Here is an 18,899-nt window from a genome sequence, read left to right on the forward strand (position 1 = left end):
CACCACGTCTTGAGACACACACACGTGGTGCGTGGGTCAGCTGTTTGTTCACCCGTACCCGCCCGCAACTGCTAATAACCCATTCGCAACCGTCTGACTGTATGTGATAAAGTGAAAATCTGCACCCGACCCCAACCAGCAAACCAGTTTTAGATATGTTTCTACTTGTAACTTCCAACATTTTGGTAGACTGTTAGTCAACTTGTCTATAATTAGATACATGTAGCTTCTCCTCTGTCATTATACACCGAGTGTACAAAACATTAGGAACACCTGCTCTTTCCATGACAGACTGACCAGGTAAATCCAGGTGAAAGCTTTGATCCCTTATTGATGTCACCTGTTAAATCCACTTCAATCAGTGTAGATGAAGGGGAGGAGACAGGTTAAAGAAGGATTTTTAAGCCTTGAGATATGGATTGTGTATGTGTGCCATTCAGAGGGTGAATGGGCAAGAGAACGGGGTATGGTAGTAGGTGCCAGGCACACCAGTTTGAGGGTGTCAAGAACGGCTACGCTGCTGGGTTTTTGACACACAACAGTTTCCCATGTGTAACAAGAATGTTCCACCACCCAAAAGACATCCAGCCAACTTGACAACTGAGGGAAGCATTGGAGTCAACATGGGCCAGCATCCCTGTGGAACGCTTGACACCTTGAAGTCCATGCCCTGACAAATTGAGGCTGTTCTGAGGACAAAAAGGGTGTGCATCTCAATATTAGGAAGGTGTTCCTAATGTTTTGTACACTCAGTGCATGTTGGCCTAGAAGACAAACTCTTGCAAACCAGAATAATGTCATAAATTGATAAAATACATTTTTAAAATCTAGTTGACGTCAGTAAAGTTCCTGTCATCTCTGCTTTCATGGAGCAAAGATGTTTAGGGACCGGGGAGAAAATGCAATAACTAAAAAAAAAAATGGGAAGATTTTCTGTGTAAACTGTCCAAATTACATCAGTTTGAACATTTGTAAGGAAAAATACATTTCAGTTCGGCTTAGATGCAAAGCCGGAGTGTGGTTGATATACTATCAGCTTTTATGACACTGATAAAAATAGCAGACAGTATCCAACTTGCATTAGCATTCTAAATATATCTAAATCATTAGCATTCTCTGAAGATCCTGAAAGAAAGTAATCAGTCAGAATCCAAATTTCAGGTTCCATTTATCCCATCTGAACAGTAGGCTACAGTTCCCTTGACGTGCCATAGGCCTATTTGAAGTCCCCTCACAATGATCACATAACATAGCCAGCGGTACTATCATCCTCTTTTACCACCTCACCTAATCTTTCCCAAACATCACTTTTCTGTTCCTCCCTTCCGCAGCTTTTCACTTATTGTATTAAACTCTGAGATTGTCAGTTCAGTTAAGCCCCAAAGATAAGGCTTACGCACTAATGCCAGATAACCTAAACTAATGAAAGAAAAACCTCATTGTAGCCTACAGTGCATTCAGAAAGTATTCAGACCCCTTGACTTCTTCCACATTGGAATAAGGCTGTAACGTAACAAAATGGATTAAATCAGTTTTTTCCCCTCATCAATCTAAACACAATACCCCACAATGACAAAGCAAAAACTGTTTTTTGGAAATTCTTGTATAAATGTATAAAAACTGAAATATTTACATAAGTATTCAGGCCCTTTACTCAGTACTTAGTTGAAGCATCTTTGGAAGCAATTACAGCCTTGAGTCTTCTTGAGTATGACGCTACAAGCTTGGCACACCTGTATGTGGGGAGTTTCTCCCATTCTTCTATGCAGATCCTCACAAGCTCCGTCAGGTTGGATGGGAAGCATCACTACACAGCTATTTTCAGGCGTTTCCAGAGATGTTCGATCGGGTTCAAGTTCGGGCTCTGGCTGGGCCACTCAAGGGCGTTCAGAGACTTGTCCCGAAGCCACTCCTGCGTTGTCTTGGCTGTGTGTTTAGGGTCGTTGTCCATATGGAAGATGAACCTTCGCCCCAGTCTGAGGTCCTGAGCTCTATGAAGCAGGTTTTCATCAAGGATATCTCTGAACTTTGCTCTGTTCATCTTTCCCTCGATCCTGTCCCTGCCACTGAAAAACATCCCCGCAGCATGATGCTGCCTCCACCATGCTTCCCCGTAGGGATGGTGCCAGGTTTCCTCCAGACATGACACTTGGCATTCAGGCCAAAGAGTGCATTCTTGGTTTCACCATACCAGAGAATCTTGTTTGTCATGGACAGAGTCATTTAGCTGCCTTTTAGCAAGTCCAAGCAGGCTGTCATGTACCTTTTACTGATGAGTGGCTTCCGTCTGGCCACATAAAGGCCTGATTGGTGGAGTGCTGCAGAGATGGTTGTCCTTCTGGAAGGTTTTCTCATCTCCACAGAGGAACTCTGGAGCTCTGTCAGAGTGACCATCGGGTTCTTGGTCACCTCCCTGACCAAGGCCCTTCTCCCCTGATTGCTCAGTTTGGCCTGGCGGCAGCTCTAAGAAAGGTCTTGGTGGTTCCAAACTTCATCCATTTAAAAATGATGGAGGCCACTGTGTTCTTGGGGACCTTCAATGCTGCAGAAATGTTTTGGTACCCTTCCCCAGATCTGTGCCTTTACACAATCCTGTCTCGGGGGTTTATGGACAATTCCTTCGACCTCATGGCTTGGTTTTTGCTCTGACATGAACTGTCAACTGTGGGACATTATATAGACAGGTGCCTGTGTCCAATCAAATGAATTTACCACAGGTGGACGCCAATCAAGTTGTAGCAACATCTCAAGGATGACCAATGGAAACAGGATGCACCTGAGTCTCATAGCAAAGGGTCTGAATACTTATGTAAATGTCTAAAAACCTGTTTTTGCTTTGTCATTATGGGGTACTGTGTGTAAATTGATAAGGTTTTTTTAAAATCCATTTTAGAATAAGGCTGTAACGTAACAAAATTTGGAAAAACAGAAGGGGTCTGAATACTTTTCGAATGCACTATAAATTGCACAAGAATTATATATCTATAGATTTTTTAAGTTATTGTTTTCTCTTTATTCAACCCACCTGCCCTAATAATGAATGACCCTTAAACAGCCTGCCCCGATATAACCCGCGGTGACTGTGGGTTATGAGTCAATCCGGGCATCACTAACACACACACCTGCAGAGACAGAGGGCAGTGTCTGTCCTGTGCTCTGGTCCAGCAGGACACCAGTTTCTCCATGTTGCCAGCACAGATGTAACACAGACAGGCCTGAGCCTGCAGCGTGTTGTCCTCCACAGCCTCCAGTCTGCAGCCCAGCAGGTCTACACAGACAGCAGCACAGTTATGTACACATTACCATCACAAACAGACCAACAGGTCAACACAGAGAGCAGCACAGTTATGTACACTGTGAGAGAAATTACAAGATTATGTTATAATACTCTTATTGCATCAAATGGTTGTTTTATGCAACAGAATAGAAGGTTATATCTCTATTGTGTCTGTGTGAACTGAAAGTGGGCCTCTGGGGGGCTTAATGCTGACAGAAGATTTACAACTCTTTGGGTGATAAACCTAACAAGACCACATTCCATAGCATGAGTTGATGTTTCTGTTCTATAAGGTACCAGGGAGAGATGGCTCGGGGACAGACCCTGGTTTCTACACAATGAGAACAGTCTTTACAGCAGATACTGTCTGATGTGAATTATTAGTATTTTTCATACAAATCTTAACCTTGTGACCTATTCCATACATCTGTTGTTTGTCATGTAGCCTGAAGTGGGTGCATCTTGGCTATAAAATACCTTTGTACCTTTGTCTCGGGGCTCTCAACGAATCAGCTAAGAGTTATTCATCGACCAGCCATCATTATCGAAGAGTACTCAATCGATTCACTTTATATGTGTGCATTGTATTGACCTGCTCCCTTACTAATAAGTGAAGTGAATCAAGATTTAGTTTAAGTATGACTGACTTGTGTGATAAGTTTGTCTCCTCATTTGATAGTAAAGAAATTAACCACCACAACACATTACCATCACACAAAGATCAAAAGGTCCACACAGACAGCAGCACAATTATGAACACATTACCATCCCACACACAGACCAACAGGTCCACACAGACCAACAGGACGACACAGACCAACAGGACGACACAGACCAACAGGTCCACACAGACCAACAGGTCCACACAGACCAACAGGTCCACACAGACCAACAGTTCGGAAACAGAAAGAGAACATTTCAGTAACCGAAAGGTTGCTGATTTGAATCCCCAAGCCGACTAGGTTAAAAACCTGTTGATGTGTCCTTGAGCAAGGAACTTAACCCTAATTGCTCCTGTAAGTCACTCTGAATAAGAACATCAGCTAAATTACTCAAATGTAAAAAATGATGAAAGGGCTAGAGAGAAAGAGAGACCCAGTGAGGGAAAGAGAGAAAGAAGGAAACCAGTGAGGGAGAGAGTGAAAGTGTCAGTTCCTACCACACAGAGAGGAGAACTCATCAGGCTGGGCGTAGGTCATGACTGCAGCCAGAGCCTCCTTCCAGTTCTGCAGCTCACAGGTCTGCAGCACGTCACGCCAGTCCCTCATCACCACTGCACTGATCAGCTGCAAATCAATAACCAATTACCAATATGACAATACACCTCCCTCTGCCAGTTCCTCAACACCAACACTGATCAGCTGAAGAAGGATATGTTGTCAATAATCAATGAGTAGAACAGTAGCCAATACCACGGATCAGCAACTACCTGATCACATGACCGTGGTACTGACTGACCTCATCATGAGAGGTACGCTTGTGATGGGAGAGGCTATTCGGACACGCCCAAAATTCATGACGTATGTCGCAAGTTAAGTGGAGACGAACGGATTCGGTTCAGTCAGTCGTCCTGATGAGCCCTCCCAAGACAGATAGTTTAGGTTTGCGGCTAAAAACTTCAGAGAGAATTTAAAACTGGTCTGCCGAAGTTGGGGGTGTTCAGAATCATTCTGTTTATACTGAACTACAAAAGCAATAAATGTGCTTTAGCTGTTTGTCACCCTGGCCTGACATTAGCTACACCATCTAGCTACTTCCCTCTAAGTTACTGCAAGACAGAGTCCTCGGCGAGCGGGACCCGTGAGCGAAGGATACTGCACGGTGTTGTTGTGTTGCCGGCTTGCAACACAAACTCTCCCCATTGAGCAGTAGACTATCACGGTGTCATCCAGATGGTTACTACCAATATTACAAGTTATTTCTCCTGTAGGCTGCTATCCTATTCAAAATATAATTGCGTATGGAACAAAATGACCCACGTTAGCTACCACCAGCGACATGGGATCCAGTTTCCCTGTGAAGCAACTGCTGCCCCGTGGGAAGCACCTCGCTACAACACCGTTGCATTGGTCATTCACACCAGCATGTCACGTTATGTTACGGTGTTAGTTACCTTGGTGATCTTGCTGGGAGCCTTGGTGAAGTACTTCCTCTGTGTTTTCTCCAGAAGCTCCGCCCCTCCCGCGATGGCTAAGATGATGCTGTCGGCCATGCGGTTGTCATGGAGACAGAGTTCCATGGCGCCCTGGAAGTCCCCGGTCAGCAGGGCCTGGGTGATCAGGCCGTCCATGCCTGACCGGACAAACCAACAACACACAACAAAAGCACATCGTCAACTTAAACTGGGAACAATCAAAACAGAGATTCAGATGGATCTTTACCTTAACTGACACCGAGGTTAACACCCTCTTGGACTGGAGCTGGTTCTGGTGCTTCCTCAGGGAGGCTGGCCTCTGCCTCTGCTTCCACTGGTGCTGCCTCCTCCTGACAGACCAGAGAGGGAGTTTATTCATGTTTTTTTGACCGAGAGCAGTACCTTCACTGGAGTAGGAGTACAATTCCAACTGCTGTGCAAATCATGCCAATGGGAGACTTACAGCACAACAACTCGAAAACAAGTTATTCCATACCACTATATACATGTAACCTCACGGAGAGCTTTACATATAACCATTAGACTGCAAATTAAAACCAAACAAACAGCTGTGAGTCTACCCCAGAGAGAAAGTAAAGTGGAAGGAAAACGGGGCTAATAATTGGGTCAATTATAGTGATAGATGAGAGACGATGTGAAAGCAATGTTTCAACATAACTGTAGCAATATAATGACGTAGCAGTACCAATATCATAGGTTTACAGTTTAGCGATGTAACAGTATGATGTGCCATGGTTTTTCTCTGGGATGGACTGACGGGAAGAGGGGTTGAGAGGAGAGGGTACCTCCTTCGGAGTACTCTCTTCTACTACTGGCATCTCTTCCTGGGTCTTGGGCTCAGCTTCAGCCTCAAGGGCCAAATCCCTTGTCAGGTCCACTTCTGCTTCCAGAGACTCTGTCAGGTCCACTTCTGCTTCCACTGGTTCCAGAGACTTGGTCACGTCCAGTTCCGCTATTTGCTGGAGGTTTGCAGCAGTGATGAGGTCAAACGGATCTTCCGGTGGGAGGTCGGCAGAGCGGAGTCGTCCAGGGTCGGCTAGAGGCTGCAGGGTGGGGACTGATGGCATTGGGTCAAAGCTGGGTACTGGCTGCAGGTTGGTGAGGTCAGGTACAGGCTGTAGCTGGGGCTGTACCTGAGGCATTAGGCCAAAGTGGTCAAACTCAGATAGAGGCTAGGTCCGCCTGGTCGAATTCGAATACATGCTGTACGTCAAACACAGATACTTGCTGCAGGTCAGCGGTGGGGGCCAGAGCGGTGGGGGCCAGAGCTGAGGGGGGCCAGAGCTGAGGGGGGCCAAAGTAGGGTCAGACTCTGGCAGGAGAGCAACAGGAGCAAGAAACTGGGGTTCAGCGCTGAGATCAAGAGTAAGGACAGGCTCAGATTGGAGGACAGGCATAGGAGGTGAAAGGTCACTGCAGGGTGAGGTGGCAAGCTCTGGCTTAGGTTCGGGTTTGGGCTGGAGAGCGGGTTCAAGAGGAGGTTCGGGGGTAAGGTCGATAGCAGCAGGCTCAGGTACGGTAGGAAGGACCTCAGGCTCAACCGGGGTTTCAGCACTGAGCTGGGGAGCGGGACTGGGTTCAGGCACTACCTCTGGCTCAGGTTCAACCTCAGGCTCATGTTCAGAGATAGGTTCAGAGGTAGGTTCAGCAGCAGGAGCAGACTGCACACATTCATACAGCAGGAGAGGAGAGACAGATTCAGAGTTCAGCAGAGAGAGCCATTAGATTGAGATAAATAATCATCAGAATTATGTTAGAAACCTAACAATGTTCAATGATTAAAGTTGATTGTGTCCATTGAGATATTAGTAGCGTTATCTTTGAGCCCAGGTTAAGCAGTGTCAGAATCACCAAAGATGCTTTAGCTTCAATTTTAGCAGTAAAATATAATTAAGAACCAGATGAGAAAATAGCATCATCTTACAGATTAAACATATAAGCTACAATGGAAATATGAAGTTCACCAAATCATATTAAATGATGATCTATGACAAAAGTCAGGCAAGCAACTCAACAATTTTCAGTTGTCCTAACTTGAACTGCCAAGCGTGTGAAAAAGACAGACATCCTTTTCCTACTTCCTTCCCATAGTTACATAAACAACTGTAGTGTGAAACCTAGAGAGTGAGGCATTTTGGACAGTTTCTGACTGCCCATACCACTTGCCTGTTTGAGCAATGACAACAAAGCTACTCACACACATTGAGAGTCAATGAGCAGATACATTTGCATTTGATTTCTATTAGCATTGCTATCTACATTTCAGCTAATTGTTGCTCACTGTGTTGTCAAAAATAATGAATTATACGTTTCTTACACACACACACACACACACACACACACACACACACACACACACACACACACACACACACACACACACACACACACACACACACACACACACACACACACTAGAGACAAAAAGGAAGTACCTCCTCGGGCTGAATAGGTTTTCCATTTAATGCTGCTGCAATCTGTAAACAAACAACCAACATCCACAGCAGAGTTACACAAGGCTGACAGACAGCATGAGGATCAGACAGGTCAGACTGACAACAGACAGACAAGGCCTGAGGACATTCAGTGACGGTTCATTTCCAACCTCACCTTTGCTGCTAGCTCCTCCTTCTTGTATCCCAAAAGCTCCAGGTATTTTCCACGAGCGTCATTCTCCAAGTTCACCTGAGAACACAATTTAACATTGGTAAAGTAAAAGCACAGCAATACTTTGCAGTACAGCAAGAGACAACTAGTGTTTTAACTCTAGACGATAAGGAAAAGTTCCCGAGTTCCCATCCTACCTTCAAGAAGGACCAGACGGTCTTGTCGAACTCGTTTTGGGCAGCATCGATCTTCTCCTGGCAGAAGTCAGTGAAGCTGCCTGCAGCCAGCGTGGCCTGCAGCTGGGCCGAGCGCTCCAGGAAGGTCGTCTCGGTGATCACCTGACTGATGTGAACCACATGGGCCGTGGGCTGCTGAGGGTGCTGGGGGCTGGGCTTAATGTTCTCCAACGACACGAGCTTACCACCAAACTGGAGGGGGAGAGAAACAGGAAGAGAATAACTTCTTAGTCCAATTTCAACTTATCAATACAATTTCTATAGAGGTGAGAGAATGAGGAACATGCACTAAACGTCACCAAGAGGTCAGATAATAGCACAAAAAGGAAAACAATGTACATCACACATTCATGCAGACGACTTGACAAACAGCAAAGTAATGAAGGCAGAAAAGATAGTGACTCACAGCGAAGGAGGCCCCCACGGGCCTGCGGATCCACTTGGGGGGCTTTTTGAGGGGGGTGATGGTGTAGGGGGAGGCTTGGGGAAGCTGTAGGGGGGGCAGGGTCTGGCCCATTCCAAACGGATCCATGTTGCCAAACGACATGCTGATCTGGAACAGAGACAGGCTAAAGAGCAGCAAAATAACCAAGGATGTATACAGATTAGGTATTCATTCATATCAAGTGCCTCCAATAATGGGCCAAAATGGAAGAGAGTTTCCACTCTAAACACTGTTAATCTCTGAGTCAGTGCAAACCGTGTCTGTAACCCCAACCAACATGGTGGCCAGTTTCCACCCTGAACAGCGTTAATGTGTGAAACTAGTACCCACTGTGTCTGCCTGTGTCTGGCTGACAACCTGGCTGCTGCCCCCCATGATGGAGTAGACGCTGATGTGTCCGTCGAAGGCTGCTGCCGACAGCACCGCTGGGTTCCTGGGACACCACTGGATGTCAAAGCACCACCGGGTACTGGTAGGCAACTCATACAGCACCTGGAGATTAGCAACAGATTCACATCAGAAGATGACTATAGATAGGACAGGAACATATTTCTGGTTAAATAAAGCTGTGTATCTCTCAGTAATAACACTTATTAACAGTGTACTGTACTCTGTAGTTAGGGTCCATACCAAGAATAACACAGTCATTGAATCAATGCATGTGTATGCATGTGTGTGAGACCTCTGCAGTGTTGGGGTTCCAGCAAAGGATTCTGTTGTCTTTCCCACAGCTCAGTAGCAGCTCAGGGTCAGCCAGACTCCAGGCCATGGCCAGGACGCCCCTGATGAACACACCAGATATTTCATTGGCTTTTTTAAAATCAGACTACATTTGATCTACTGAACACTTGTATTGCATTAGTTCTGACCAGTCTTCGTTGTGCCATTCTTTTGTTAGCCTTCACACCAGATCATTGAGTTCTGATCACTCCACTTTCAGCAGGCATCCCCATCTCCCAGAGATCTCTATAGCAAGCAAGGAATAATTCATAGCGCAGCCAGACTGCTGGGTGACCGTCTTACAGAGCTCACCTTCAACAAGTTGTTTTTGGCTCCATTATTTCTTTCAATACAAAACTTTGGGACAGGGAAGCACAGCCGCGAGCTGCCCAGTGACACAAGCCTACCAGACGAGCTAAACTACTTCTATGCTCGCGTCGAGGCAAGCAACACTGAAGCATGCATGAGAGCATCAGCTATTCCGGACGACTGTGTCATCACGCTCTCCGTAGCCGATGTAAGACTTTTAAAACAGGTCAACATTGACAAGGCCGCAGAGCCAGACGGATTACCAGTACGTATACTGTGAGCATGCGCTGACCAACTGGCAAGTGTCTTCACTGACATTTTCAACCTGTCCCTGACCGAGTCTGTAATACCGATATGTTTCAAGCAGACCACGATAGTCCCTGTGCCCAAGAACACCAAGGTAACCTGCCTAAATGACTAACAACCCGTAGCACTCACATCTGTGGCCATGAAGTGCTTTGAAAGGCTGGTCATGGCTCACATCAACACCATTATCCCAGAAACCCTACAACCACTCCAATTTGCATACCGCCCCAACAGATCCACAGTTGATGCAAACTCTATTGCACCCCACACTGCCCTTTCCCACCTGGACAAAAGAAACACCTACGTGAGAATTCTATTAATTGACTACAGCTCAGCGTTCAACACCATAGTGCCCTCAAAGCTCATCAATAAGCTATGGACACTGGGACTAAACACCTCCCTCTGCAACTGGTTCCTGGACTTCCTTACGGGCCGTCCCCCAGGTGGTAAGGGTAGGTAACAACACTTCTGCCATGCTGATCCTCAACACGGGTCCCCTCAGTGTAACGATTGTCGTCGGGAGACGAGGATGCGGACCAAAACGCAGCTGGGAGCGAATACATGTTTATTTAACACACTAGAATTAAACATGTACACAAAATCAAGGAAAAACTGCCAATACGTTACGTGCTCAAATAACGAGACACCAACCCACAAACATCGTGGGGGGAAAAGGAACTTAAATGTGATTCCCAATCAGACTTCACAAGCGACAGCTGTCTGATTGGGAAATCACCCCCGAGCCCAACATAGAAATAAAACACAAAGAAAGGCTATAACCAAAACATAGAAAATAAAGCATAGAAATGCCACACCCTGACCAAAATAGCAGAGTTCACCTGGTCAGGGCGTGACAGTACCCCCCCTCCAACGGTGCGTACTCCCGGCGCACCAAACTAAAGTCTATTACGGGGGGGACCCGGGTGGGCACCTCACCCTCGGTGGAGGCTCTGGCCCCGGGCGTGTTTCTCCCCCTGCCTCCACCCTAGCCCTACCCCTCTGGCCCGGACTGGACCACTGTGGAGCGGCATGCTCAGGCTCCGGAGCGGAGCCGTCGACCGGAACATGATTGGGCACCGGTGGACCAGACACGGGCCGTGCCGGACTGTGGACACGCACCGTGGGCTTGGTGCGGGGAACAGGAACGGGCCGGACAGGACTGTGGACACGCACCGTGGGCTTGGTGCGGGGAACAGGGACGGGCCGGACAGGACTGTGGACACGCACCGTGGGCTTGGTGCGGGGAACAGGGACGGGCCGGACAGGACTGTGGACACGCACCGTGGGCTTGGTGCGGGGAACAGGGATGGGCCGGACAGGACTGGGGACACGCACCACTAACCTGGTGCGGGGAGCAGGGACGGGCCGGACAGGACTGGAGACACGCACCACTAACCTGGTGCGGGGAGCAGGGACGGGCCGGGCCGGACTGGGGACACGCACCACTAACCTGGTGCGGGGAGCAGGGACGGGCCGGACAGGACTGGGGACACGCACCACTAACCTGGTGCGGGGAGCAGGGACGGGCCGGACAGGACTGGGGACACGCACCACTAACCTGGTGCGGGGAGCAGGGACGGGCCGGACAGGACTGGGGACACGCACCACTGACTTGGTGCGGGGAGCAGGGACGGGCCGGACCGGACTGGGGACACGCACCACTGACTTGGTGCGGGGAGCAGGGACGGGCCAGACAGGACTGGGGACACGCACCACTAACCTGGTGCGGGGAGCAGGGACGGGCCGGACAGGACTGGGGACACGCACCACTAACCTGGTGCGGGGAGCAGGGACGGGCCGGACAGGACTGGGGACACGCACCACTAACCTGGTGCGGGGAGCAGGGACGGGCCAGACAGGACTGTGAACACGTACTGGTGACCTGAAGCGTGGAGCCGGTTTAGCCACTCGTCCTGGCTGGATGCCCATCCTAGCACGGCATGTGCTGGGCATGTCCACCGGACGCACTGGGCTGTGCGGGCGCACTGGCGACACAGCGCGCAACTCTGCATACCATGGCTTGGTGCGGGGAGCAGGGACGGGCCGGACAGGACTGGGGACACGCACCGTGGGCTTGGTGCGGGGAACAGGAACGGGCCAGACAGGACTGTGAACACGCACTGGTGACCTGAAGCGTGGAGCCGGTTTAGCCACTCGTCCTGGCTGGATGCCCATCCTAGCACGGCATGTGCTGGGCATGTCCACCGGACGCACCGGGCTGTGCGGGCGCACTGGCGACACAGCACGCAACTCAGCATACCATGGCTCCTCCTCCAGATCTTCCCTCTGCAGGTCCTCAATCAAACGCCTCATCTCCTTCTCTTCCTCCGCCGTCATCCCCCACGAGAGCAGTGGTCTGGGCTCTTCCTCTGCCCTTCCGGACCACCCCATTAGCCCCCCCAAAAAAATTTCTTGGGGCTGTTTTCCGGGCCTCCTCGACCGCCGCCTGCGACTCCGTCTACCGGCTGGCTTTTCCTCCTCGACCTGGGAGTCCGTCCGCCAGGGTCCTTTCCCCGACATGATCTCCTCCCAGGTCCAGAACTCCTTTCCCTCGCGAGCCCATCTCTGGCGCTCCTTTTCCTCCCGCTGCTTGGTCCTGGTTCGGTGGGTTGTTCTGTAACGATTGTCGTCGGGAGACGAGGAAGCGGACCAAAACGCAGCTGGGAGCGAATACATGTTTATTTAACACACTAGAATTAAACATGTACACAAAATCAAGGAAAAACTGCCAATACGTTACGTGCTCAAATAACGAGACAACAACCCACAAACATCGTGGGGGGAAAAGGAACTTAAATGTGATTCCCAATCAGACTTCACAAGCGACAGCTGTCTGATTGGGAAATCACCCCGAGCCCAACATAGAAATAAAACACAAAGAAAGGCTATAACCAAAACATAGAAAATAAAGCATAGAAATGCCACACCCTGACCAAAATAGCAGAGTTCACCTGGTCAGGGCGTGACACTCAGGGGTGCGTGCTCAGTCCCCTCCTGTACTCCCTGTTCACCCATGACTGCATGGCCAAGCATGACTCCAACACCATCATTAAGTTTACCAATGACACAACAGTGGTAGGCCTGAACACCGACAACGATGAGACAGCCTGTAGGGAGGCGGTCAGAGACCTGGCAGTGTGGTGCCAGGATAACAACCTCTCCCTCAACGTGATTACGACAAAGGAGATGATTGTGGAATACAGGAAAAAGAGGACCGAGCACGTCCCCATTCTCATCGACAGCGGTGTAGTGGAGCAGGTTGAGAGCTTCAAGTTTCTTGGTGTCCACATCACCAGCGAACTGTCATGGTCCAAACACACCAAGACAGTTGTGAAGAGGGCATGACAAAACCCATTCCCCTTCAGGAGACTGAAAAGATTTGGCATAGGTCCTCAAATCCTCAAAAAGTTTGACAGCTGCTTCATCGAGATCATCCTGACTGGTTGCATCACCGCCTGGTATGGCAACTGCTTGGCCTCCGACCGCAAGGCACTACAGAGGGTAGTGCGTACGGATCAGTACATCACTGGGATCAAGCTGCCATCCAGGACCTCTATACCAGGCGGTGTCAGAGGACTCCAGCCACCCTAGCCATAGACTGTTCTCTCTGCTACTGTACAGAAAGCGGTACCGGAGCGCCAAGTCTAGGTCCAAAAGGCTTCTTAACAGCTTCTACCCCCGAGACATAAGACTCCTGAACAGCTAATCAAATGTCTACCCGGACAATTTGCATTGTCCCCCCCCACCCCCATTTTTAGGCTGCTGCTACTCTCTTGTTTATTATCTATGCATAGTCACTTTACTTCTACCTACATGTCCATATCACCTCAATTACCTCGACTAACCGGTGCCCCTACACATTGACTCTGTACCGGTACACCCTGTATATAGCCTCCACATTGACTCTGTACCGTAACCCCCTGTATATAGCCTCCACATTGACTCTGTACCGTAACCCCTTGTATATAGCCTCCACATTGACTCTGTACCGGTACCCCCTGTATATAGCCTCCACATTGACTCTGTACTGTAACCCCCTGTATATAGCCTCCACATTGACTCTGTACCGTAACCCGCTGTATATAGCCTCCACATTGACTCTGTACCATAACACCCTGTATATAGCCTCCACATTGACTCTGTACCGTAACCCCCTGTATATAGCCTCCACATTGACTCTGTACTGTAACACCCTGTATATAGCCTCACTAGTGTTATTTTATTGTTGCTCCTTAACTAATTATTTTTCTTATTTTTTTTACTTTAGTTTATTTTAGTAAATACTTTAACACTTTTTTCTTAACTGCATTGTTGGTTAACTTTTTAAGGTATAGGGGGCAGTATTTTCGATTTCAGATGAAAAGCGTGCCCAGAGTAAACTGCCTAATACTCGGGCCCAGAGTCAAATATTTGCATATTATTAGTAGATTTGGATAGAAAACACTCTGAAGTTTTTAAAACTGTTTGAATGTTGTCTGTGAGTATAACAGAACTCATATGGCAGGCAAAAACCTGAGAAAAATCCAACCAGGAAGTGGGAAATCTGATGCTTGTAGTCTTTTCAAGTCATTGTCTATCTAACACACAGTGACTTAGGGTTCATTTTGCACTTCCTAAGGCTTCCACTAGATGTCAACAGTCTTTAGAACCTTGTTTCAGGCTTTTGCAGTGAACAGAGAGCGAACAAAAAGGCCGGGAAGTTGGTGACTCAGAAAATTACATGAGTTCATTGGCGCGCATTCACGTGATGAGGTAGCTGTGTTCCATAACGTTTTTCAAGACATTGGAATCGTCCGGTTGGAATATTATTGAAGTTTTATGTTAAAAAGGCCCTAAAGATTGATGCTATACAACGTTTGACATGTTTCTACGAACGTAAATATAACTTTTTTTTTACTTTTCGTCGTGCTTCCTACATTTGGAGTAGCTTACTGAACGCGCAAACAACAAGGAGGTATTTGGGCATAAATGATGGACTTTTTTTCGAACAAAACAACATTTATTGTGGACCTGGGATTCCTGAAAGTGCCTTCTGATGAAGATCATCAAAGTGAATATTTATAATGCTATTTATGATTTTAGATGACTCCAAAATGGCGGGTATCTGTATTGCCTGATGTATTTTTCTGAGTGCCGTGCTCAGATTATTGCAAAGTGTGCTTTCCCTGTGAAGCTTTTTTGAAATCTGTCACAGCGGTTGCATTAAGGAGATGTTTATCTATAATTCTTTGAATAACAGTTTAATATTTTATCAACGTTTATGATGAGTATTTTTGTAAATTGTTGTGCTGATTCACCGGCAGTTTTGGAGGCAAAATATTTTCTGAACATCACGCGCCAATGTAAAATGGGGTTTTTGGATATAAATATGAACTTTATCGAACAAAACATACATGTATTGTGTAACAATGAGTCCTAGGAGTGTCATCTGATGAAGATCATCAAAGGTTAGTGCTTAATTTTAGCTGTATTTCTGGTTTTTGTGACCCCTCTCCTGCTTGGAAAATGGCTGTGTGGGTTTTCTTGTGTTGGCACTGTCCTAACATAATCTAACTTTATGCTTTCGCCGTAAAGCCTTTTTGAAATCGGACAATGTGGTTGGATTAAGGAGAGGTGTATCTTTAAAATGGTGTAAAATAGTTGTATGTTTGAGAAATTTGAATTATGACATTTTGTTGTTTTGAATTTGCCGCCCTGATATTTCACTGGCTGTGTCCCGCAGGTGGACGTAGCCCATAGAAGTTAAGGGCTCGTAAGCAAGCATTTCACTGTAAGGTCTACGCCGGGTTGTATTCGGAGCATGTGAAAAATAACATTTGATTTGTACAGTCAGTCATCGTTTCAACTTTTAACATATTACTTTTTCAAGACTGGATACGAGATTAATTTGAAGTGATAATTTACCGTGTGTGGTTCTCCAGGACTTTGAGAGGGGAGGTGGTGAAACGCAGGTCCCAGATCTGGATCACTGGCATCCGGTCATCCTCTGAGGCCAGCACCAGCTGAGTAGCTACCTCTGGGTTCCACTCCAGCCCCGAGCAGTGCATCTGAACACACACACTCTTATTACCCTATTCTTGTTTACCTATTCATTTCGTCATTATAATGAATGTGAGGTTCTCTCCGCCCATCTGTCACATGGTATTAATACTATGTTTGTACTAAGTAACATTCATGTCAAATTCCTCAGGCCTATACGGTTGCCAAATCAGTGTGTCTGTCAAAGGAAAATAACGTAAGAGTTATCATCCCAAAACAACTGAAGGCGCAACCTGTACCTTCCATTGTTATTAGTTTTAGGGAGGTTTACCACAGAATTCAAAACAACTCAGTGGCAGTTCCATTTGCCAATCTTCTGACTGAAGGAGCAGGGAATTATTCACCCACACAGTTTACAGAATGCTGCAGGCCAGGGAAAACACGTTTCAACTGGAGATGAAAGTGACAGACTAATAAGCCTTTAACCTGTTGGGGCTAGGGGGCAGTATTTGCACGGCCGGATAAAAAACGTACCCGATTTAAACTGGTTACTACTCTTGCCCTGAAACGAGAATATGCATATAATTAGTAGATTTGGATAGAAAACACTCTAAAGTTTCTAAAACTGTTTGAATGGTGTCTGTGAGTATAACAGAACTCATATGGCAGGCCAAAACCTGAGAAGATTCCATACAGGAAGTGCCCCGTCTGACAATTTGTTGTTCTTCAGTTGCATCTCTATCGAAAATACAGCATCTCTGCTGTAACGTGACATTTTCTAAGGCTTCCATTGGCTTCCGTATGCTAGTTCTGAACATCACATGCTCATGTAGAAAGCTGGTTTTTGATATAAATATGAACTTGATTGAACAAAACATTTATGTATTGTATAGCATAATGTCCTAGGAGTGTCATCTGATGAAGATCATCAAAGGTTAGTGCTGCATTTAGCTGTGGTTTTGGTTTTTGTGACATATATGCTTGCTTTGAAAATGGCTGTGTAATTATTTTTGGCAGGTTACTCTCCTGACATAATCTAATGTTTTGCTTTCGCTGTAAAGCCTTTTTGAAATCGGACAATGTGGTTAGATTAACGAGAGTCTTGTCTTTAAAATGGTGTAAAATAGTAATATGTTTGAGAAATTTAAGTTATAGCATTTTTGAGGTATTTGTATTTCGTGCCACGCGATTCCACTGGCTGTTGACTAGGTAGCGTCCCACCTCGCCCAGGGAGGTTAACAGCAGACAGAAGATAACCAGACATGCTTAGAATGTACCATGTTGCTGTGGCTTTAACAGCAGACACAGACAAACGTGTGTTGCTGCGTACCCTGTTGCTGGGTTCATAAGTGTCAGATTGAGCAGTAAACAGCAGATGTGCGTTACCGACCCTGTTGCTGTGGTCGCTGACTTTGATGATGAGGTCGTTCTTGCGGAGGTCCCAGATGGAGGTGCGGCCACTGGGGCTGGCTGAAGCCAGGATGTGTTGGATCTGTCTGTTCCACGCGACACAGCTGATGTCCTCCAGTGGCTGAAATAACAAACAATCTGCTCACTTGAATATTCCTCTACTCCATAAATCCTCATCGATAAGCCATGAAAAATGAAATGGGTAGCATTCTGAAGTAGGGTTGTCCCGATACCAATACCACGATACTACAATACCTGATTTTCCATGGCAAAGGAAAACACAAAGCAGACTAAACTCTTTGGTTAAAATACCTACTGTACATGTAATTCTGGGTGGCTCAGTTCGTAAAGCATGGCATCTGCAACGCCAGAGTTGTGGGTTCGATTTGATTCCCACGGGGGACCAGTACAAACAAATATGAAGATGTATGCACTCACTACTGGAAGTCACTCTGGATAAGAGCTTCTGCTGAATGACGTAAATGTAATGGGTGACAACATCAGGCTGCTTGTTTCCAACATCAGGACTGTTTTCCTCAGGACATTTTGTCCGCTTCATATTTTGTTTCCTTGCCACGACACCTCTGATTATCGCAATACTGGTAATGTGACAACCCTACTCTGAAGATTCAATTTCAAAACATATTTATTTCTTAACCAGGTCTTACCTGCGTTTTAGGGCCTGGTGTCATCAGGGAGCCAAAGTTGTTCAAGTCCCAGATGTAGATCTCTGATTCGTTACCTCCTGAAGCCACCAGGTTGGTCTGGGTAAGGGAAGTAATGCATTATCACTAGCTAACATGGGGTGACACTGCAAGCACAATAACAAACACAATGAGAGACACTTGACAAGGTTGGTAGACCAGTCAAAAAAGGTCAGTAGACCAAAACAAAAGTGAGAAGTTCTCGAGTGTTCTCTTAGAGATATTGGAAACAAAATGTGAGTACTATGCACAGCATAAAGCCAAAGCTCACTCCACAGATTAGTGAAAGCATAGTTCCAGTTAGTTAGGTGTACCTGGAAGGAGTGGACTTCAAGGGCTCTGACCGGCCCAATGTGTTTGTTGCTCTGAGCGATGACAACGTCACTGTCTCCAGCAATGATCTTGGCCGGGTCGTACAAGATGACATCACCATTCTCGCCCCCTGCAATGAGCACTCCGGACGGGAGACCCTCTTCATCCATGCCGTGGGGACCCCACGCCAGCCTGTGGTATCTGGTGGAGAGAGATAAGAGCAGTCTTAGCTATGACGAAGAGTTACAAAGACAGATGTTTTCAAAATCTAGCCAGGAGTTGTTTATGACAGTGAGGCCCCTCAGGGGTGTGTGCTTAGTCCCCTCCTGTACTCCCTGTTCACCCACGACTGCGTGACCAAGCACAACTCCAACAACATCATTACGTTTTCTGACGACACAACAGTGGTAGGCCTCATCACCAACAATGATGAGACAGC

The 18,899-nt window shown here is 47.0% G+C and overlaps 1 protein-coding gene across 1 annotated transcript in view; it reads right to left on the minus strand.

Moving 5' to 3' along the window:
- Nucleotides 1-18,899, minus strand: part of LOC115148336 (protein transport protein Sec31A-like) — a 43,453-nt gene that overhangs the window by 22,179 nt on the left and 2,375 nt on the right. Inside the window, 16 exon segments of the mRNA XM_029690258.1 lie at nucleotides 3,123-3,268; nucleotides 4,437-4,563; nucleotides 5,391-5,569; nucleotides 5,683-5,761; nucleotides 6,218-6,565; nucleotides 6,608-7,093; nucleotides 7,868-7,909; nucleotides 8,043-8,117; nucleotides 8,237-8,467; nucleotides 8,682-8,828; nucleotides 9,051-9,212; nucleotides 9,403-9,502; nucleotides 15,960-16,102; nucleotides 17,425-17,565; nucleotides 18,113-18,208; nucleotides 18,463-18,661. Coding sequence (XP_029546118.1) covers nucleotides 3,123-3,268; nucleotides 4,437-4,563; nucleotides 5,391-5,569; nucleotides 5,683-5,761; nucleotides 6,218-6,565; nucleotides 6,608-7,093; nucleotides 7,868-7,909; nucleotides 8,043-8,117; nucleotides 8,237-8,467; nucleotides 8,682-8,828; nucleotides 9,051-9,212; nucleotides 9,403-9,502; nucleotides 15,960-16,102; nucleotides 17,425-17,565; nucleotides 18,113-18,208; nucleotides 18,463-18,661 — 2,701 coding nt within the window.

The sequence above is a fragment of the Salmo trutta genome, chromosome 15, assembly GCF_901001165.1.
Source record: "Salmo trutta chromosome 15, fSalTru1.1, whole genome shotgun sequence".
Classification (NCBI taxonomy): Eukaryota; Metazoa; Chordata; class Actinopteri; order Salmoniformes; family Salmonidae; genus Salmo; species Salmo trutta.